This window comes from Equus quagga, chromosome 4 (genome assembly GCF_021613505.1).
Source record: "Equus quagga isolate Etosha38 chromosome 4, UCLA_HA_Equagga_1.0, whole genome shotgun sequence".
NCBI classification, from domain to species: Eukaryota; Metazoa; Chordata; class Mammalia; order Perissodactyla; family Equidae; genus Equus; species Equus quagga.
Window position 1 is genome coordinate 141,921,975 of NC_060270.1, and position 22,648 is coordinate 141,944,622.

The following is a 22,648-nucleotide window of genomic DNA, read 5'->3' on the forward strand; positions in this document are numbered from 1 at the left end:
GGGAAGGGCCTCCAGGGACGGGGAAGGGCCTCCAGGGACGGGGAAGGGCCGACGGGGAGGGTCCTCCGGGGACGGGGAAGGGTCGACGGGGAGGGTCCTCCGGGGACGGGGAGGGCCTCCGGGGACTGGGAAAGGCCTCCGGGGACGGCGGGGCCTCCGGGAACAGGGAGAGTCCTCCGGGGACGCGGAAGGGCCTCCGGGGAAGAGAACGGTAGTCCGGGCCCGCACAAGCGCCTGTGGCCGTCAGTGCACTAACCCGCGACCCGGCTGCTCGGTCTCCGCCCCCGCGGCCGCGCTCCGTGCCGGCACAAGCACCAGCCCCGCGCGCCCCCGCACCCTCCTCCCGCGCAACCCGGCGTCGTCCCCGCCCGACCCCGCACCCTCCCCGCCTCCTCCGCCCGGCCGCCCCTCGGCCCGTGCACCGGCGAGGACCAGGCCAGGCCGCCCACACGCTCGAGCCCGCAGGCGCCGCACCTTAGTCCGCGCGGGCACAGGCCGTCCGGGCTCCTGACACCGCCTCCGCAGGAACCGCAGCGCAGTCCAGCAGGCTTCGCCGCCGGCTTTTGTCCACCGGGATCGGCCCCTCTGCCCACTTTCCGGCCACGCCCACTCCGCGGCCCCGCCCCCGACACGCCGCCAATCCCGCGCGCCGATCTCGCCGAGGTGGGCGGGGCCAGGCCCCTCAGCCCACCTCCCGGCCAGTCCTCCGCCCCGCCCACCTCCCGGCCCTGCTCTCGCCACGCCCTTCTGCGGCCTCGCCCCCGACACGCCACCAATCCCACGTGCCGACCTCTCCGAGGTGGGCGGGGCCAGGGGTCAGGGACGGGTCCCCGAGCCTTGGGGCGAAGCCGCGGGTCAGCCTTCCCTGCGCTCCCGGTGCGGGAGGGGCTGCGGCGCCTCCTAGACTCGGGGCGCTCCCCGCGGCGGAAGGACGCGAACGCCCCGTGCAGGCTGGACACGCAGCGAGCGGGCCTCGCGGCGCGCTCCCAGGGCTCCGGGGTCTGCCGAGACCCACGCCGCCAGGGGCCCCAGGCTTGGCAGTGACCGAGGGCCCGGCTGCCGCGAGTTCCCAGGCCCATCCCCTTGCCTGCGCCCTGGACGAGCCCGAGACGGGTCACGCCTGGGGCAGAAGGAAGCGTGCTGTGGCGGGCGTGGGGCCGCGTGGGGCGTCTGGGCTCAGCTGGAGCGCAAAGCGCTGTCAACTTGAAAGGCACGCCCGCCTGTTATTTTACCCTCAAAAGGAGTTTACTCGGGAATAGCCCAAACAATCGCAACCGGACACACGCTCGATGCGGCGAAGCCCAGGCAAACACAGCCGGCATGGACAGGGCTGCTTTTATAGAGAGCGGAGAGGGCGGGACTGTCCCAAAGGAAAGTCCATTGGGGGAAAGTGACAGTTCAGAGCGGCAACGGCTTCTCATTGGCCGAGCTGCCGCGTTTCTCATTGGCTGAGCTGTAGCGTCTCTCATTGGCTCAGCTGCAGCGTCTCTGATTGGCTGGGCTGTTGCCCCGGTGAGGAGAGAAGTCTTCCCTCCGTAGAGAAGTAGTTGTACTTCCTGTTTGGTGTAACTGAGGATGTGTGATGGGCTGTGAGAGCTCCCCCTGCAGGCTCTCACGACTCCCATTTAGCTAAGGTTTATTTTATTAATTTCCACGAGGTTGATCAGCTGCACAAGCAGGCATGCCACAGTAAATAATTTCTGCCACCACCCAGGGGGTGACCAGGTCTTTATTGGTCCGTACCTGCAATTCCTATTACTACTACATGAATAAACCCAGTTGTCATGTGCATTAGAAGACAGGGATAATGAGATTATTATTTGAGTTCCAGGGAAGCTGGATTAAAGACGTGGAGCCTTAAAAAACAGTGGGTTTAGGAAAAATTGTGTTTCCTGCAGGGAATTATGTTTTGTGTATTCCTTATTCTTGAAAACATGTCGGGGGGGGCGAGGGGAGGAGTATTTTAAATTGTGATTTGTAGGAAAACAGCATGCTTGTATATTGCTGCCCAGGATTCAATGCCCCCAAATTTATTTTTAAAATGATCTCCAGCATCGGGTTATTACAATTACTCTTTGAAGACTGGCATGAAGGGCACGACGCAAAGTGCATTTTGGACACTAGAAGGCACCAGTATTCTTCCCAAGAGAAAAGGAAGAAGGAAAGAATACATGGCGTTGAGCTTGTTAACTTTTGAGGTGGATTAACGGAAAGTAGCAGTCACCTCCATTTATTCCTGTAGAAGTGATGGTAGAGTTGTATGAACTCGTATTTTCATCTTGAATATGAGACCCAAAGTCACCTGAGGTTGTAAATTTACTCCATATGCTATCTTTTATTACCTGTTGCCCACTACTAAAATTATTTATATTCATTCTTGTTCCAGAAAGGCTTTAGAGCAGCCTTCAAGATATTTACAATATAGCACTATAAGACATTGAATATAGGTGAAGAAAATGAACAAAAGAGAGAATAAATATAGGAAATTATACCGAACCAAGGTGAGTTTAACCACAAAATATATTCCATCGAATCCTAAACACTGCTAGAAATGGGCTACAAATTTGGAGCTAAGCCAGTTTGGGAGGAAAGGTAACACTTAAAGGCGTCTCAGCATCTAGAACAGTGTTTCCTAAGCCAGTGGTACAGGAACGCCTCTTTCGTTGAAAATATTTTTTGTAGATCCCTAGAATTGACTTATAATATTACCATATATATATATATGCATAAAAGTAGATACATGCTCCTTTGCTGATAGCTGTTATACAAATATAAAATAACAAACGTATAGACAAAATGACTAGAAAAGAAAGCTGTAAAACAATACATTGCCATTAACAACATTAATTAAATGTAACAAACTATGTTTGGCTGAAATTAAATTACTGCTTGGAATGTGAACATGAAGCTCATTGCTTACATTCTGGTTCTTTTGAATTTAGCTTGCCTCTTCTGTGGATGCCATATGAGGCTTCATTTAGCACATCAGTTTTCTCTGTCCAGTTAATATTGCATGGCTTGACATCATTTGTCTTTCACTTGGCCAATAAAAAATCTGAATATTTTAATATTATCTGACCCCAAACACTGTGTAAACACAAATAGAAACATGGCCACAAAATTTCTATCATAAGAGACACTTATTCAGATAACAGAGGATTTTCATAAATGTTGGAAGGCATTTGTATTTTCATGTTGATGATCTGAAAAAACAGGAAGTAGAATGAACAATTCATTCTACCTCATGGAGATTCAGTTCACTGAAATTCATTGGCCATGAAGATTATGGGAGAGAGAACAGCGAAGGTGATTTCTAGATTTGGGGTTTGGGTGACAGTGTGCCCTTCAACAAGGAAGGGATGTAGATAGAATCACAGATTTGATGGCCAAGGTAATGAGTTAAATTTAAGGTTTGTTAAGTTTGAGATGTCTTTGGGACAGCAAGATAGAGATGTCCAGGAGGTGGTTAATCACATGTATCTGGGGTTCAGGAGGGGTGTCTGGGCTGGAGAGAGAAATCTGGGAATCTTCAGCATTGTTATGGGCTTAATTGTCCCCTCCCGCCCCTATTCATTTGAAGCTCTAACCCCCAGTACCTCAGAATGTGACTGTACTTGGAGATAGGACCTTTAAAGAGGTAATTACGGTTAAATAAGGTCATATGGGTGTCCCTATCAGAAGAGGAAATTTGCGCACACAGGATGTCTGTGCACAGAGGGATGAACACGTGAAGAAGCAGCAAGAGGATGGCCATCTGCAGGCCAAGGAGAGAAGACTCAGAAGAAACTAACCCTGGTGGCACCTTGATCTTGGACTTCCAGCCTCCAGAAGTGTGAGAAAATAAATTTCTGTTTAAGCCACCCAGTCTGTGGCATTCTGTTATGGTGGCCCTAGCAGACTACTACAAGCATTTATCAATAGTACTTGAACTCAGAGGGTATGAGATCATCTAGAGGTACAGAGTGAGAAAAAAAGTCCACCTCAGCAAGGACTCTGCAGAACACTTAACATCTTTAAGAGCCAGGTGGAGGAAAAGGAACCCCCAAAAGAGAATGAGAAAGGACCCTCTGGCGGGTAGTAGAAGAATCAGCAGAGTCTGATGGGAGCCAAAGGGAGAGAAATTTTCCAAAATGGAAGGAGTACTACACAGAAGTCAAGGAATACATAGCCTGAAAATAATTTTGGCAAAAGTAGGAGGACCTCATGAATGCACTTTAAGGAGAATAATTCTATCAGAATGATTCTGACACAAGCCATACTGTAGGAGATTGCAGTGCGACTGGGAGGTAGGGAAGGGAGACAAGAAAATTGTTTCAAGAAGATTGATTTGAAGTGAAAAAGAATGCTTTATAAGGTCTTAGTAAGCCTAATTTTTGATGGTTACATCCATCATTTAATTGTATTACTTTCGTTTGTGTCAGTTAGAAATTTGTTTCCTATTTATATATTTGTTTTTTACTGTTTTAAATAACTGACAAACATGTTTAGATAGACTTTTACACTCGAATCACTTCCTTAGGCTTGACTGCTAGAACTGGAGTTGTTGGACTAAGGAGTCTGAACATTTTTAAGGTCCTTGTTCATCCATGAAATTATTTTCCAGGAGGGATGTACATGTTCATGCTTTCACATGTAGTGTAAGAGAGTGCCAGTTTCATTACTTCCTAGCCAGAACTGAATTTCATGATTTTTAAAAATATCTTTGAGTTCCTTACTAAAGAGAACCAGAGCTCCTTAGGGAACTGACTGATTCTAGGCCTGGGGCAAGGATTGTTCAAGATGAGCCTGGTATACCTTAGTGGGTCAGAAAGTAAGGAAGTGCTCAAAAAGTGACGGAGGCATCTCAAATGGATGCAGGAGCCAGCCCCAAGGGGCTCTCACTGGGCAAATCAGGGGTAATCTGACCATCACCATAAGTAGTAGCAGTAATGACTTATAACATTGAAAAAACCCATGAGTCCACATTGATACTGTTAAAAGATAAACTGAGGCATATTAAAAATGTTAAGAGTTTATTTGAGCAAGAGTTGGGTATCAAAAATGTGAAGCGGTTAGGGGCAGTCCACTGACAGGACCTGGGGAAAGACTTTTACAGAAAGCAAAGCAAGGAAGTTACCTGACTGGCTATGGCTTAAGTGAATGCCTTATTTGGGAAAGCCCAGTTGGCTGCTTGTCATTGGTTGTCTTGAGGTTTCAAATTCGCCCCCTGAGGCATTTCGGGCTGAGGTTTTGGTTTGCTCCTGCAGGCAACCAAGGCCTTAGAGCCACCTCAGGCTAGCAGCAACATCTCTGCAAAGGTTTTCTCCAGCTCCGGGGGGGAGTGCTCCTAACCACCTCCAGTTTGGTGCTGCCCTATTCAAATAGATTTCTGCTCAAATAAACTCTTTAAATTTTTAACATGCCTCAGTTTATCTTTTAACATCATAGTATATGGAGTTTCTATACACACTCGGGTCTTGATTGGGCTATCCTGTTCATACGCTCTCTGGGTCTAATCTAAACTGTCACCTCAAAAAGCAAATTCTCCTGTTATTTTATCCTCAAAATGAGTTTATTTGGAAATAGCCAAAAGAATTGCAATTTGGGATGTGCACACAATGGTGAACCACAGGGAAATCCAGAGAACAAGGGAGGAAGTGCTTTTATAGAGAAAACGGGGAGAGGGAGGGACTGTCCTAAAGGAAAATCCATTGCGGAGAGTAGCTCATCAGGGCAGGAATGGCTTCTCATTGGCTGAGCTGCAGCATTTCTCATTGGCTGGGCTGTGGTGTTTCTGATTGGCTGGGCTGTTGCTGGGGCAAGAAGTCTTCCCTCAGGAGTGGAGTGGTTGTACCTCCTGTTTGGAGTAACTGACCATGCGGATGGGGCGGGAGACCTCCTGCAAGCCCTCCCCATCCAGTCTAGTTGAGGTTTCTTTTACCAATTGCCACAAGACTTTGCTGTATGTCTATGAAATATTAACATCTCGTGGGCCAATCAGAAGAGGGGGCTTTTTGCCCGTCTTTTTTAGGAAGGCAGAGACAGGAGCAGATTCTGGGCGGAGAAAGAGTCATTGGTAAAGGGGAGATTGAGGACATGGGGCAAGATCCAGGGCGATGGGAGAAGAGGCCCTTTTCTCCCAGAGAAGAGGGTGGGCAGGCAGGCCAGGGCAGGTGTGGATGCAGGTAAACGTCGGGGGGAAGGGGGTGGTCAGATTGTCAGGGGTCGCACCCAACAGCCAGTCAGGATCATGGGGCTGCTTAGAAGAGCAGCGGTGAGGAATGGGAGGGGAAGCCGAGCACCATCCTGGGACGACTGTTGCGCCTGCTGGGGATGATGACCGGGATGCGCACGGGACCAGCCTCTAGGCTCCATCAGATGCTGCTCTCCAGCAGCTGGAAGACCAACTCCAGGGAAAATGGGAAGAGATTTGCCGAAACCTTAGAGGGTGGAAATTAATAAAGAAACCTCAACTAAACTGGGTGAGGAGGGCCTGCGGGGAAGCCTCCCCCCACCACACGTCCTCAGTTACACCAAACAGGAAGCACCACTACTGCACCACCGCGGGAGACTTCTCTCCGGTCCAGCAACAGCCGAGCCAATGAGAAATGTCACAGGCCAGCCAATGAGAGACACCGCAGCTCAGCCAATGAGAGACGCCGAAGCTCAGCCAATGAGGAGCTGGTGCCGCCCTGAACTGTCACTCTCCCCCAAAGGACTTTCCCTCAGGACAGCCCCGCCCTCTCCCCTCTCTTCAAAGGGCGCCCCCCCCCGCCGGCCCCCGCCCCCCCCCATCCCGCTGTTCTCAGGATTTGTCTCTGGTTCCCCACGGCGTGCACAGCCGGAATGGCACTTGTTTGGGCTAGTTCGAACAGACTCGTTCTGAGGGTAAAGCAACAGGCGAGCTTGCCTTTTGAGATGCAGAATTCAGGGAAACTGGTCCGCACCCTAGGCTTCCCTCCTTCCCCACCGCCCCTCCACCCTCCACTTGCGGGCAGCAGGCGTCGGCACGTCTTCTTCGGCTCAGGACACGATGACGGACCGGCGGCCAGGCCGGGCGACAGGGCGCTGCGCAGCTTCCCCGTCTGTGCCGCACGGAACTGGGACGGGAAGGGCAGCTCTGGCGCGGGCCGCTGGCTCGTCCCCGAGGCAGACCCGCACTGTGCACTGAATCCCCTGGGAACCATCACCAAGTGGGCACAGCGGCGGACTCGTCCTGCAGACGAGTTAGCAACTCGCCGGCTCGTTACGGGCGGAGCATCCTGTCGGAAGCCCTGCCTTCGGTTCGGCTGACACCAGAGTGCCCGCCTCGTCCGACACATACGGTAGTACAGCCCGCCCGGCCGTCAGCTGACCCGGTAGGCCGCTGCTCACGCGAGAAGCGTTCGGCTCGCTTCAGGAGGGCGGAGCGGCCTCATCCCAGACTGAGCGCCCAGCCGCGCGTCGGGTGGAGGGGCGGGGCCCGCGCCCGGCGGCGCTGCGGGTGGAGGGGAGGGGCGAGGCGGAGCCTCTGCGGCGCTACAGATTGGAGGGGAGCGGCGGGGCCGGCAGCGCTGAGGATTGCCCGGGAGGCAGCGGGGTGGAGCCTCGGCGTTACAGAGGATTGGAGGGGAGGCAGCGGGGCGGAGCCTCGGTGGCGCTGCGGATTGGAGGGGACGACCGGGGCGGGGCCTCGGCGGGTGGCGGGGCCGCGTCCCCGAGTAGGCAGCGCGGCTTCCGGTCCCGCCTGCCGGCGGCGGAGTCCCGGCGCTGTTGCGGCCCGGCGTCCTGCGCCCGACCGTGAGGGGCGGTGCGGAGGGCCCGGGGCCGCGGGGGGCGGGGTGAGAAGCCTGGCGGGCTGGCTGGGCGGAGGGAGGGCGTCCCGGTGTCTAGGCCCTGTGGCGGGCCGTTCCGGGATAATGCGGGGGCGGCCTCTCGTGCGCGCCGTCGGCGTCCGGGAGTAGGGAGCGTCCGGCGCGGCGGCCTGGCGGGCGCGGGAGGCGCGGTCCTTCCGAGGCGCTCGGGTGGGGCGCGGACGGCGGGCCCGCTCCGTCTCCTCGGCGGAGCGGGCGACTCCCGGCGGGGCGGGCGACTCCCGGCGGGGCGGCGTCCTGGCCTTCCTCGGGGCCTGCGGCGCGTCCCGGTGCCTCCGCCCTGGGTCGCGGGAGGCGCGGAGCGTTTCAGAGACGGAGCGTGGGACACCCGACTCCGGGGTCTCCGCCGGCTGAGCGGCGCCTGCGCCGGCCCCGTGTCCGCCCGGTGCGCCCCGCGAGAGGCAGGGCCGCCCTGGGCCGCGGAGCGCGCAGCTGGGTGACTCCGCGGGGCGGGGCGCCCCAGGGGCTGCGCTCGCCGGGGTCTCGCGGTGGTGGTTCTCGCACCCGGAGCCCAGGGGCTCTGGTGTCCGTGGGACGCAGGCCTGAGGGTGGCGGCTGCCCTGCGCTCTTCCTCAGGGGTGGTCTCCCCCTGTAGCTGTTTGTGTTTCCTCTGCTCGCCCGCCCTGCCTTTCCAGGCGCTGCGCGCCGGGGCAGAGCTGTCAGGCCGTTGGAGGGAGTGTCCCTGCCGCCCCTCCGCCTTCCCCCCCCCCCCCCCCCCCCCCCCCCCCCCCCCTCCTTCCTTTCCTCCTCCCTCTGCCCACTCCCTCCCTCCCCCCCCACCCCCGACCCGGCTCCTTCCTCTTCTCTTTCCTGCCCCCACCCTGCTTTTTCCTCTCCTCCTTCCTCCCCCAACTCGCTCCTTCCTCCCCCCATCCCGCTCCTTCCTCTTCTTCTTCTCCTTCCTCTTCTCCTTCCTCTTCCTCCTTCCCCTCATTCTAATAAACATTTGTTGCCAAAATTCTGTTCAAGTCAGTGGTTTCGTTTCTGCTTTAATTTAGTCAGTCAGTTAGATTATTAATCAGGAACATCTTGAGTAATTAGAATTCAGGTAGATAGAGCTACAAAAATAATATTGCTCTAAAGAAGAATTCTGGGGTGAAACTTGGGGTCTGGTTACAGCTCTACCGCTGACTAGCTGTGTGACCCTCAGGAAGATTCTCAGGTTCCCTGTGCAGTGATGCCTCACGGGTGAAATGTAGTGATGAGGCCAGCTCTGTGCACCTCCCAGGGTTTTTGTAAAAATAAAAGGAGACTGTAGATAGGACTTTGAGAGTGAAAAGCGTTTTATAAGAGTGTAATGTTCTTTTTGTGAAGTATAAATTAGGTTACAAACCATGGCATTTTAATGACTAGAATTATTTGTAGCTCATGGTTCTCTTTTATTTGAAGTGTTAATCGATATGGCAGAAAATACATCAGCATTTTTCTGTAGCCTCCATCTGGGCATGTGGTCAGCTTTACTGCTTTGGTTGAATTATAATTTTTGGTTCTTTAAAAGAAAAGCCCTTTAAGATCTTCATTTTAATGCCACATGAGTTTAGGCTCAAAAGCTGAAAATCCAGGTTCCTGTGCCTGGGAGGAAAGATGATGGGAACAGCTTGTTGTTTTGCTGGTTCTCACGGGTGAGGAGGCATAGTCTATGGTCATTTTTTGAGTTTGTATAAGAGCGTCATTAAGGGATGACTATTTCATTTCCTTTTCTTGGAAGTATTTTTTAAAAGAAAAAATTGAGATAAGACAAATGAAACTTTGAGGAATTTATATGCTTGCGTAAAACCAGTTTTCCCCATAGCTTTAAAAAACTATTATTTCCAAAAAATCGTAAAGTGAAAAAGATATAAATTATGTGAAAGTGTTTTTCTTTCTTTTTACCTGTTCACATCTATGCCTTGCCTCCAAGTTTTTTTTCCCCCCACCCCGAGGAAGATTAGCCCTGAGCTAACATCTGTCAGTCCTCATCTTTTTGCTGAGGAAGACTGGCCCTGAGCTCACATCGGTGCCCATCTTCCTCTACTTTATATGTGGGATGCCTACCACAGCATGGCTTGCCACGCAGTGCCATGTCCGCACCGGGGATCCAAACCTGTGAACTCTGGGCCACGGAAGCAGAACATGTGCACTTAACCGCTGTGCCTCCAGGCCAGCCCTGCCTCCAAGTTTTTAAGTGTTGATATTTTCTGTAATTTGAAGAGTCCAGGTGAAAGTTAGATTGGCTGTATCATTGTGGTTTCAGATGATCGAGCCTCCTCTGTACGCCGGGGCTGCAGTGTCCTCCACTCTTAGTTTGGAGTCTGTGCTGAACTGGATTTATTTGTTTTTGGTTTTCATGGGTATGAATTTTCAGTCAGAATTCTCGATATTTGGATGCTGTTTGGAAGCTTTTTTGGGCTTTCTCAGGAACTCATATCTTTTGCTTATTTCCTTTGTTTTTTAGACTCATGAAATGGCCACAGATGATAAGACTTCCCCAACATTGGACTCTGCTAATGATTTGCCTCGCTCTCCTGCTAGTCCTTCTCATCTCACACACTTTAAACCTTTGACTCCTGATCAGGACGAACCTGCTTTTAAGTCAGCATATAGTTCTTTTGTAAATCTCTTTCGATTTAACAAAGGTAAGACCTAGTCTTAAAGATCAGAGAACCTACAATTCTGAGTCTATGAAATTCTCTTGTTCAACTTTCGTGCTCTGTCTTTGCAAGAAAGTGAAATATTAACATGGAGATGGCTTTAGTCATAGGTCACTGGAGTTTACTGCTTAAGAAGAGAAAGCTAGAATTTTCACTGCCGTCTTATTAATTATTGGCAGCTGAAGATCTGGATTGAAAACTAAAAGGATGTATCTTTTTAAAGAGAAGTTAGCATTCTCGCATTCCTTTTTTTTTTCCTTTATTAATACATTTTAGTTTCCTTAAGTTCACAAAATGGACTTTGTTGTTCTTTTGGGGATTAATAGCCAAAAGATTTTAATTAAAGCAATGAAACTCAAGGACCAGGACATGAGAGAAAAGGTTCATAGTTTTTCAAAACTCAGAAGCCGTCAGTAGGGTGTTGATGACTGAACCCATTAGATTAAGGTGTACCTGTAATGACATCGAATGAAGAGATTTTTAAGTAAGCTCTTTTTAAGTAATACATTTTTTACCCAGAAGAAGAATTAAAAAATATAGCCTACATCTTTTGCTTTATATTTGGCTGTATTATTTGAAATGTGTTAGAAAGTAATCCCTCTTGTTGTAAGGAATTTGGGGAGTTAATAGTTTAACTCAGTAGAAATTTCAGTAGTATTAACTGACTTTTGTTAGTAGTTATGTTTAAAGCTCTATAAAAACTCCTGTTAGTCCTTTTAAGACAATGATATTTTTTAAAAACTACTGAAAAAACCTTATTTTTTAGAATACTTTCAGATTTACAGAAAAATTGGGAAAATAATACAGTTCTCATATACTCCCACTCCCAGTTTCTCCTATTATTAACATCTTACATTAGTGTGGTACATTTATTACAATTAAGGAACCATTATTGATACATTATTAATAACTAAAGTATGTATTTTATTCATATTTCTTCAGTTTCTACCTAATGTACTTTTTTTATTCCAGAATTCCATCCAGGATACCGCATTACATTTAACCATCATAAGACAATAATCTTTTTATTTATTTAGCAAATGTTTATTGCACAGCTACTATCCACTGGGCCTTATTTTAATAGAGCAAGGGATTTACCCTATAAACAAAACAGAACAACGACAATCCCTGTCTTCCTCTGAAGCTTGCATCCTGTTTCCTTTATATGCTCAAGAAATTTCTCTTGAAAAGTAAAAGAAACTGAAGATCACATATACCAAGGATGTGATTATTGGCCCCCTTTTTGAATTTCTTTTTTGAAAAAAAAAAAACCCCTAATTTTTACTTAAACATTTATATAGGTCTTCTTTCGTTCCTGAAAAATCTCACCTATTCTCTTTGCTGAGCTCAGAGTCTTAGTGTTCAAGTAATGCCAAGCTTTCCTCCGCTACAGACAGAGCAGAGGGAGAGCAGCAGTCTCTGACTGGAGGTTGGCCCAGCCCTCAGCTGCCTTCGAGGACACAGTCTGTGAGGTCACCTATACCCTATAAAAAGCAGCTTACTGAGGAGCTCCAGCGGCGGCCTTCAGCAGTGCTGGGTAAGACGGTGTTCCTGTTTCATTCTCTGTCTGTTAGGTTTCCCTACAGTTGTCGTGTTCCCAGGTGGTTTGTTGGCTTAACTGTTCTGCTATTTGGAGTAGTCAGGAACTCTTCAGAATTAATGAAACTGTTATCTAGATAGTGAAAGAATTTGTTGATACCTGAAAAAAATTCCCAAACATTTCATTAAACTTTACTTTAGGCAAGGCAGGGATCTCTTGACTGTGTTTTAATTACTTGCTTGGGTTTCAGCAGAGAACAGTTTGCAGCACCCCCAGGAGAACACAGGTTAGTTTCGCCTTTGTGGCTGACTTCTGCATCTGCTCCTGCGTGGCTGGTGTCCTGTATTGTGCATGCTCCTGGCTGCAGAACTCCCTCAGTCCGTTAGTGGGCTGCTGCTTGCTCTGGCCTTGGCCCCTTGTTGGGTGCAGGCGGTCACTGTGGCTGGATGAGCTGAGCTCCACTTGCTTTTGGCCTTGGGTCCTTGTTGGATGCAGACGGTCAGTGTGGCTGGGTGAGCTGAACTCCACGTGCCTGATTATTCTCCATCCGGTCTGCAACACACTCGCCTCCCTGTTTTCACGCTCTTCTGATGAGCGTAGGCTGAGGACAAGTGCCTGAACTGAGAGACTAGATAAAAGTAAGTTGTTTTGTATCCATTAGATTATGAAACTCAGTGCAGTGGTTTGCCCGACTCAAGGTGATAGAAGAAAGGCGCTGAGAGGCGGCATAGTAGAGAGGTGCAGCATTAGACATCAGGTGCCTCTGAACACTGGCTCCTGTGTGGTCTGGCCGGTCTTCCCTGTGAGAAATAGGCACGCACAGGTGATGGTGGTTGGCAGAGGGTGTTTCATTGCGAGTTGAGGCTTTTCTCAGAACCTCCTCCTGGTGGGTAGAGGAGGAGGAGAAATCAAGCAGAAGAGTTCTTCCCCGAGGGCTTGCAGAGCTGGCTGCGTCCCCCCTGCAGGTTTCCTGGGGCAGTGAGCCTCGGCCTGGGTTATGGCCGCTCTTTGGAAGGGTCAGAGGTGGAGGGGAGAGGGAATCAGCTCTCCTTTTACTCAGATGGCTGGGAGGAGGAGGCCATCTGCCTCTACCTCCAACCTCGGTGAACTCCTTAGCTGTTGAACCTGACCCATGGCAGCACTCCTGTTTCTGTTGAGGGAGCTCTTAATTCAGCGTAGGATTTCTTCACTTGTAAAATCAAGGAGTTGGACTAGAATCTGCTCTTTTAGGGGGTACAAACTGACAGCCTGCCAGACCTTGCCTTGCTGTTTTGATGAACTTGAATTTACGTATGGCTCATGGAGCTCGTGATTTCTGCTTTGCTGCAGGCCCACCATTCCTTATAGTCCCTATCATGTCCACTTGATTCTTTGTTCCGACCTTGGCTGCCGGAGGCATCTGAGCTTCATAAGCCTGGGGCTGTGTGGCCAGTCAAGTTCCTTTTCCTACTGAAAGGCTGTAATTCCACATTTTACTGGCTCCATGACTTTAGAAAGGCTTAATTTTCTAATATCTGTTTTACAGGAGAAGCAACTAAGGTTAGTTGCCTAAGGGCAGTTGCTAGCCCACATTTCCTCTCTGGTCAGGTCTGTCTTCCTCATTTGAGATCTGTGAGTCTTTTGGTTCCAGAAACCGTCTTGCTCTTCCTTTCCCGAAAGATGATGCTTGTAGTACCCTTTCATACTCCCAAGTGGCTGAATACAAGGGGCTTCGCAGCTCACTGTTGCCTGTGCAAGGGGGCATGGCCGCTGCGACGCTAACAGATTTCATCTGTCTCTCTTTTCAACTCATAAATCATGGAGAGTTGCTTTATCTTGTGATACCCAAGAAAAATTTGGCCATTCTAATACATTTTTATATGTTTTTGTTCTAGGACATTGCTATTTATGGAAAGATAATGTTTTCAAAGTTTTCTAACATAGGTGCAGTTTAGATAATTATTTCTGTAATTAAATTATCTTGGGAAGTTCTTTGTTAGGTTAGATTTAGGTACCAACCTCTCATTTCTTTGTAATCCTTTCTTTCCCACCCAGCCAAAACAAAGAACACCTAAAACAAATCTAGCAAATAAGTGAGTTTGAGAAAGATTTAGGGTGGGGCATTTTATTAGGTTAATGAATTGAAGCTAATAGGGATGTTCATCCTTTTTGTCAAGCCACCTGCACTTCATCCTTAGGTTTTGTAACTGCTGGGAGCCAGATATAGCTAGAAACTTTAGTTGTAATCTTGCTCGAAAATAGGGAAATAATGTGTGACAGCTTTGGTGGGCACACCCCATTCTGGTCACAAAGCTGGAATTTGGGCTTGTTTTATTATGACAGGACCGGCTTCAGTATTGCTATTTCAAGCATAAGCAATCTCTTTCAGTTGGAGCTGCAGGGTGGGGAGTGGCGGGGAGGGTAGGACAGGAGTTCTAGCAGTTCCTTGGCAGTTCTGATCTGCTTAGACAACTGTGAAGGAAAGTCTGTGGTTAAATTGCCATCTGGATGTTGTTGTTCTGAAGTCTGTCAGACTCTTTGGGGACTGGGCTATTAAATTCCTTTCTCATGATCCGCTCCATGAGACTTTGGATAGGGGGTCCACAGACTGAACGGAGCTGTGGACTCTGTTGCTGACCTTTTTGGCTGTAGAGATAAGCTAGGTTAACTCACTGAGATTGCTTTTTCTTCTGCTAAATTTCTAGCAGGTGTTTATTATGGCTTGGGACCAAAGGGCCCAAGAAATCACTAGTAAACTTTGGTCTGTGTAAGCGATGCTCCCCTCCCAGGCCTCACAACCATCAGTGGGCTCAGAGAGTGCTTGTCTGAGGCTGCCCTTACTTGCTTGTGAGGCAGCGTTTTACATGGTAATAAGAAACACTTTCAACAGCCCCTTACCTTTATAAAGACCAGTTTTGACTCTCAATCCGTATCACGTCTGGGAGAACACAGTATATGCTAGAAATAAGAGGCACTTTGCATCTATACTGGAGACTATTAAGGTTGCATTTTTTTTGATTAATCTGACTCAGACACAAGAAGGAAAGCAGAACCTACCTTTGGCGGTCATGACCCTCGTACAGCTGTTCAGCTTCGAAGCCTCAGCACAGTGTTAAAACGCCTCAAGGAAATCATGGAGGGGAAAAGCCAGGTATGTCTGGAGTGTTAGAAGATGACTTCTGACTCCCTTGTGTGGGGATCGTTGTTCTTGCTGAAAAGGTGGTATGCCACTTGAAGAACACTCAGTTAGTATATTCTAGCTCCAGAGTTTTGCACATAAGTTCTTAATTTTAATCTACCAGTTTTTTCTCCTTTTATGGTTAGTGCTTTTTGTGTAATGTCTGAGAAGTGTTGGTGTAGCCCAAGGTTAGTGAGTATTCTCCCATGGCTTCTTCAGGAGGCTCTGTTACTTGTGTGCAGTATGTGGGTCAGGCTCCATTTTCTGCTTACAGATGTCCAGCTGGACCCAGACCCATGGACTTCATGTCAGAGTGTGTATATGTGAGAGGGTGTGCCAGGGCTCTGTTCTCCGCTCCATAGCTCCATTTCTTCCTGCCCTTGCGCTAAGCTGTCTAAAACCGTTGCAGCTGTAGAGTGAGTCTTGATGGCTGGTGGTGTGAGTCCTTCAACTTCCTTCTCCTTCCAGATGGCTTTGGTCGTTTTGGCCCTTTGCATTCCCATATGAATTTTAGAAATAGCGTGTTGATTTCTGCAAAAGGAGCCTGGGATTTTGGCTGGCACTGCATTTTGCCTTTGTATCCTAAGAAGCTGTTTTCAAGAGGCTGTGCTCCTCTCTGCGGTTGCAGGACAGTGACCTGAAGCAGTACTGGATGCCGGACAGCCAGTGCAGAGAGTGCTATGACTGCAGCGAGAAGTTCACCACCTTCCGGCGCAGGCACCACTGCCGGCTCTGCGGGCAGATTTTCTGCAGTCGCTGCTGCAATCAAGAGATCCCTGGGAAGTTTATGGGCTATACAGGTGAGTGCATTCTTTGAACAGTTTCACAATTTTTAAAGGTTGTAACCAAAAATAGTTGTAACAGGGGACCACTGTTGGGCCAGCTTTTATCTTGGACTTCTTGTGTGAGACACGGGAGACACAGCTTTGCAGCTTTGCTTTTAAGGACTTTATGGTTGAACAGTGAAGCAGGTGGGGATGTTGGTGAATAACAGAGTAGAAGACAGTGTATCGCTGATGCTGGCAAAGCCCGTAGGAGCATTGAAGCGTGTTGGACAAGGTGGCCGCTAGTTTCCGTCTCCGTGAGAGTCTTCGTCTTACACATGCACACCTCCTTGAGTGATGGGACGCTGCACTTTGGCGAATTGCATCTTACTCATATTCTTCTATAAATTTCAGCAATGCAGAAATTTTAAATTTGATGACACGGGAAAACCTAAACAGTGGTGTGTGAATTTATACAGTGATTTGGGAGTGGAAGGTGGGCAGAAGTTGCCAGAAAGAGAACACTCTCAGCATCTCTTTCATGTTATTTTTATTACCATGCAGGTCTTCCTCTTGGCCTTATTCACTTTTTTCCCCCCTAAACTGTTACAGAGTTCAGGCCCAAATTATCTTTTATCCAGATTTTGGCTGCAGCCTTTAAAAGACTATTTTACCTTTAGTTTTTCCCTGCCACTATTAGTCAATAACCTTTGTTAATCTAATTTGATCCTGTCAGGTATTCCCCTGCCTAACCCTCTCAGAGCCGCTGTGACCCTTAGGGTAGTTAATTGGGGGCTGTGTATTAGCTTCCTCGGGCTGCCATGACAAAACACCATGAGCTGAGTGGCATAGAACAACAAATTTATTGTCTCATGATTGCGAGGCCAGAACTACCATAATAGCCCTCACTCCACAGGTCTGGGACCAGTGTAGAGATTCTGCCGGTTGCTGAGTATGTGTTCCAATTATGTCTTCTAGAACTGGGAATAACCACAGAGTGGGTTCAGGGGCCCACTGAACCCTCCGTGAGATGGACCTGAGCTGATGTTCTGTTGATCACATGAGCTCCGTGAGCCCCGAGCTGCCTGGTGGACCCTAGGAACGTTTCAAGTCTCCCAGGCTTAGTGTCAGTTCAGAGCCAGTGTCGGCTGGTCCCCACAGTTTGACCATTTCCCTCTCAGTGCACAGTCACCCTGGTAAAATGCTGTGGGTCCCTTTGGGGAAGGCTGGTAGAAAGAGGAACAGTATAAGCTTTTGGTAGTGGAGTGAGGTTCTTCCTTAAGGGGACCCAGCCTCCCCTTCATTCAAGGAATTCTGGGTGTGTCAGTGGCTTAAGTCAGAGAATTGATGAGGGGTCACGACTCTGTTTTTGATTCGAGTTAGACTTCAATCCACTTGGTCTAGAATTCTTCCTCTTACATAGATCAAGTAAGAGTTTGGTGGACTGCACATCTCCTTCACTTCTAGGAGTACTGTGGTCAGGGCTGTAGGCCTCAGCGTCCCACTGTTCTGACTGCTGCTTTCACTCTGTTATCTATTGTGGTAACCATGCCCACCTGTCTTTGGTGCTTAGGTGCCACCACTTTCCCCCTGCCACTCTGGGATCCAGTGATCTGCATTGCATGTGGGTTTCCCAGGTCACTGGCAGCAGTTCCCGCTGTAATTTCTGGCTGACAGAGATGAGTGACCACAGAGCTCTGCAAGGATGTGGGGTCCCCCTCACAAATTTATTCTCACAGTCGTGGTGAAAATATGCTCTCTGGACCTGAGTGAGTGAGCGAGCAGGTCGTACCTGGTAAATCTGCTCCTAACGTTAGAGTCTCCTGAGGCCTTTGGACCCCTTCCTTTGTAGGGTGCTAGGGCAGCTCTGGCATTTCAGCTTCATTGTGTGTAGGCCGCCTTTGTCCATGCTTCAGCCAACCAGCCAAGCAGACTGTTAGAATGCCTTTGAACCCCTAGAGCTACAACATTAAATCTCGAATCTCTGCTTAGTGGGCGAATTTCAGTAAATTCGGCTGGATCCAGCTTTTTGTTCTCTCAACTGTCATCCCACACCCTTAAAACCCATTCCCATACGTAATCCCTGGGTTTCTGTCTGTGTCGGTTGGAAAAATCCTGTTGCTCTTTTGGAGTGTAGTCCACCTCCTCGTGCTCACACTCATACCCCACCTTTCAGGGCCTGCTGGGCCTCGAGTCTTGTGGGTCTAGAAGCAAGGAAGTGGTGGGAGTAGGTCCTGAGGAGAATTAGAGTGTCTTGCAAGGCAGCTAACTTGGGAGGCTGTCGTGGCTTTCTCAGGCAAAGCAAGCTTAGTCCCCTCTGACAGAGTGGAGAGGCTGCCTCTACTAGCAAAAAATCTTCAGCAGAATTTAGGTGTTCATGTCCCCAGCTTCATCAAGATCTTCCTATGTGTCCCCATTCTGGTTTTCCGGACCCCGTTCCTTCCTATCCTTGTGCTCACCTCGACAGCAGACGCTGCAAGGCTGTGATGCGGTGCATTGTCACTCAGCCGCGTGCAGGCAAGGCTCTTGCTTTAACTTTCAGCAGCCTCAGCTCTGTGGCTGCAGGAGACAACAGCTTCTTTCAGGGAAGACATAGACGCTTAGGTAATTTGTCCAGTTCTTGAGCTGGGAATTTGAATTCCTGAGATCATCCTTTGCTTTTCCGCCATTCTGTCCAGTGCAATTAGGAGCAACCTGCCAATCTCATTATACTTGTTAGTTTGACGGAAACATTCCAAGACATCAAATACGTGGTCACCGGAACTTTGCCTCTGTTAGACAGTTGATTAGGAGTGTCCACAGCTGATGCTTGACATCATGCCATGGACTGTCAGTGTTCTCTTTACTCCTGGAAATAAAGTCATTAATGCCTTCAGATCTCATCAGATTAGAGGACCAATTCCAGAAATCCAAGAACCAATTCAGAGAACCATCCTTAAGATTCTGTTGCTCTAGAACCGCTCTTGGTACAAAAATTTGTATTAGAGTTCTCTAGAGAGAACGAATAGGGTATTTACACTCCCCCCCCCACCGACAGAGAGAGGTTTATTTTAAGGAGTTGGCTCAAGGATTATTGGACCAGGTAAGTTTGAAATTCTCAGGGCAGGCCAGCAGGCTGGAAACTCAAGCAGGATTTCTGTCTTACAGAGCTGAGACAGAATCCTGTTTCCTCTGGAATCCTTAATCTTTGCTCTTAAGCCCTTCAAATGACTGGATGACGCCCACCCACGTTATGGAGGATAATCTACTTAAAGTCAACAGATTGTAAATGTTAGTCATATCTAGAAAAAAACCTTCCCCAGAACAACTAGACTATTGTTGGACTAAACTACCAGTCTCGCCAAGTTGACACAAAATTAAGCATTGCAAGTGTGATGATAATGTATGCTGGGCACAGCTGTGTTTTGTGGCCCTGAATACATGTAGAATACCTGGAATAACATCTGGCACAGAGAAAGGTATCAGCGAGTATTAGGCCATTATTATTGGTGGTGGTAGCAGTCATATCTCTGCATCTGTCGGCAACCTTTTTTAAAAAAATTTTTTTATTAAGGTAAGATTGGTTTAACATTATATAAATTTCAGTTGTACGTCATTATGTTTCAGTTTCTGTGTAGATTACATTGTGTTCACCACCCAAAGACCAATTACCGTCTGTCACTATACCTGTGCCCTGTCACCCCTTTGTCCTCCTCCCTCCCCCTTGCGCTCTGATAACCACCGTTCTAATCTCCGTATCCCTGTCTGTGTTTGTGGTGGTGGTTTTTATCTTCTACTTGTGAGTGAGATCATATAGTATTTGACTTTCCCTCTGATTTATTTCGCTTAGCATGATATCCTCTGGGTCCATCCATGTTGTCAAAAATGGCAGGATTTCATCTTTTTTTATAGCTGAGTAGTATCCCATTGTGTATATATGCCACACCTTCTTTATCCATCCATCCCTTGATGAACACTTAGGTTGTTTCCAGTGCATCCTTTTAATTACATGGGTGTCTGTCGCCTCCAGTGGACGGAGCTCTTTGATGGCAGGGGTGTCTCCTCAGTCTGTGTGCTCGTCACGTAATACAGGCATGTGCTCGGTGGGCCCCGGCTGATGAAGGTTCTTCATGAGAGGAAAACTTTTCCGGCCAGGCTTGGCTCTTCTCTTTATTGGTCTGATCATTTTCGTTCTAATAGCTGCCTGATTAAGGGAGCTTTATGGTGTAAGAAACGAACCAGGCCTCTGTTGTGGCAGCTTACAGAGCTTTCTGCAGAAAGTGGTTTCACTTCCCTGCTTTCCTTCTGCTTTGCGCAGCGGCTGGTGGTGTGTCCTCGCACTCTCATTTGTCTTGGACTGCAGTTCACTTATTTTTGGTCCTGACCAAAGTAGATATATTTTTCTTTAGAGTTTTAATAAATTTCATCTGTTGAATTGTGGTGTCAGAAGTGAGTAATACAACAAGCAATATTTAATTTTGCTTAAAATACATGCATAATTTAATAAAAATGCCATATGATAGTTGTCTTAAAATGAAAAAATAAAAGGCCATTTGTTGTACTTGGTAGTAATTATGGTAAAAACACAGTGCAGTTGACTTTTAGAAGTCTTTTGTTCCATGTCACTTTTCTAATGTTAATGGTAAAAAAAAGTAGAATTGTAAAATAACATGTTACTAGTAAAGTTTCATTATCTTACGTCCTTTTTTTAGTACACTAAGATGTTATAGAATTGCATAAAAATTGTTACAGAAAAACAGGGTAGAAATGGAAACTTACATTTGGGCAGGACTGCATCTTAAGAAAAATACATTTCCATTGTAACTTTCACTATAAGAATTTCTTTTAGGGGGCCGGCCCAGTACTACAGCAGTTAGGTTCACACATTCTGCTTCTCGGCGGCCCAGGGTTTGCCGGTTTGGATCCCGGAAGGGGACATGGCACTGCTTGGCAAAACCCATGCTGTGGTAGGCGTCCCACATATAAAGTAGAGGAAGATGGGCATGGATGTTAGCTCAGGGCCAGTCTTCCTCAGCAAAAAGGAGGATTGGCAGCAGTTAACTCAGGGCTAATCTTCCTCAAAAAAAAAAAAGAATTTCTTTTATAGTTTCCCCCTATATTTCATATTGTCCGTAAGCCCATTTTCTAGTAGTTTTTAAACTGTGCCCCCCACCCCCATTGTGGAGGGGACTCCGCAAGGCTTCACAATCAAGACCTAAATAGCGTTTTTCCTGCTTACTTGTTGCCTAGGGAAAATATGTTGTTTCTATTTGTATTGGTTTAAATACTCTAATAAAAATCTTTTTCTTGAATCTGCTCACTCTGATAGATGCCTTATTTCACTTTTAGAACTTTGAAAAATACTCTTTTAGTGGAGTTTTCTAGTACATTGAGTCATATTTTCTTAATTCATTATAAATATTTGAGGTAATTTGGATACCTGAATGAATGTGTATCATAATGAAGGTTTTTTAATATATATAACAGAGCTAACAAGATTATTTCACTTTTTTTTTTTTTTGAGGAAGATCAGCCATGAGCTAACATCTGCTGCCAATCCTCCTCTTTTTGCTGAGGAAGACTGGCCCTGAGTTAACATCCGTGCCCATCTTCCTCTACTCTATATGTGGGACGCCTACCACAGTGTGGCTTGCCAAGCAGTGCCATGCCTGCACCTGGGATCCGAACCCACAAACCCTGGGCCACTGAAGCGGCATGTGCGTACCCAACTGCTGCACCACCGGGCTGGCCCCTATTTCACTTTTTAAATGTCTTTTTTGGTAGTCTTTACTTGAAGACATTTCTCTGTTGTTAGATTAACTATTAACCCAAGGGTTTAATATGTTCTGTTTAGTAACATGTCACTGTTATCCTTTACTTTGTTTTTCTCTCCTAGGGGACCTCCGAGCTTGCACATACTGTAGAAAAATAGCCTTAAGTTATGCTCATTCCACAGACAGTAATTCCATTGGGGAAGACTTGAATGCTCTTTCAGATTCTGCTTCCTCTGTGTCTGTACTTGATCCGAGTGAACCCCGAACACCTGTTGGGAGTAGGAAAGCCAGCCGGAACATCTTTTTAGAGGATGATTTTGCCTGGCAAAGGTACTGTCACCTAAATATAATTTTATTTATATTTGAGAAACATTGATAGTTTTGTGACATCAGTGCTTTTAGTTAACATTTAACTTCTCTAATTGTTTCCTCCAAATTCACTGTTTTCTCCTTTTTCCTTGGCTTGCCTCCAGAAGGATCACAGAAGGTGTTTATGAAGAGTGGTGCTGTTGACTAATTAGAATTAGCTCTACAATTCACTGTATAATTCCTGGCACCAACAACAGTGTAGGGCATACATGTGATCTTGATAATATTTGTTGAATAGGCATCAGAAATTATTGAGATTCATAATTTCTAATGTAGCCTTGAGAAGGAGGATGCTCTTAAGATTTGTATTCATAATATTTGTAAATGAAATTGGGTTTTTTTTCCTTCCCAAGGAAGATTTCATGTTTTTCCATGTGTCTAAATGTGCTTCACTGCCTGCTGGTGGAGAATGATACTAACTCGTTCTTGGAAGTTACCTAGATTGGTTGAATTAGAATCCTAAGTTCATCAGTTTTTGATTGTTTTCTTTAGGTTGATAATTTTCTTATGTGTAATACCAAATCTAGCCATGTTAAAGTGCTTAGAGTTTTAACTAACATCTTTCTGAAAAATATTTTCCCAGTTTCCCCTTACGGGAGTGAG

At 47.6% G+C, this 22,648-nt stretch overlaps 2 protein-coding genes across 13 annotated transcripts in view; one reads left to right on the forward strand and one right to left on the reverse strand.

The window, feature by feature from the left end:
• The window catches only part of IDH1 (isocitrate dehydrogenase (NADP(+)) 1), a 16,693-nt gene extending 15,599 nt beyond the window's left edge, over window positions 1-1,094 (reverse strand). Inside the window, exon 1 of the mRNA XM_046658938.1 lies at window positions 475-1,094. Within this exon, the coding sequence (XP_046514894.1) occupies window positions 475-1,079 (605 nt within the window). The 5' untranslated portion in view covers window positions 1,080-1,094. The remainder of the gene's footprint in view (window positions 1-474) is intronic.
• A 6,599-nt stretch (window positions 1,095-7,693) lies between these two features.
• Window positions 7,694-22,648, forward strand: part of PIKFYVE (phosphoinositide kinase, FYVE-type zinc finger containing) — a 76,463-nt gene continuing 61,508 nt past the window's right edge. For 5 of the 12 annotated variants that reach the window (XM_046657950.1, XM_046657957.1, XM_046657959.1 and 2 more), the window contains exons 1-8: window positions 7,741-7,799; window positions 10,066-10,162; window positions 10,267-10,447; window positions 11,856-11,999; window positions 12,253-12,288; window positions 15,014-15,132; window positions 15,788-15,959; window positions 21,799-22,006. In XM_046657950.1, coding sequence (XP_046513906.1) covers window positions 10,276-10,447; window positions 11,856-11,999; window positions 12,253-12,288; window positions 15,014-15,132; window positions 15,788-15,959; window positions 21,799-22,006 — 851 coding nt within the window. In that variant the 5' untranslated portion in view covers window positions 7,741-7,799; window positions 10,066-10,162; window positions 10,267-10,275. Of the gene's footprint in view, window positions 7,800-10,065; window positions 10,163-10,266; window positions 10,448-11,855; window positions 12,000-12,252; window positions 12,289-12,350; window positions 12,641-15,013; window positions 15,133-15,787; window positions 15,960-21,798; window positions 22,007-22,648 lie in introns of those variants that run through there. The other 7 variants (XM_046657954.1, XM_046657960.1, XM_046657951.1 and 4 more) reach the window with 6 other exon arrangements.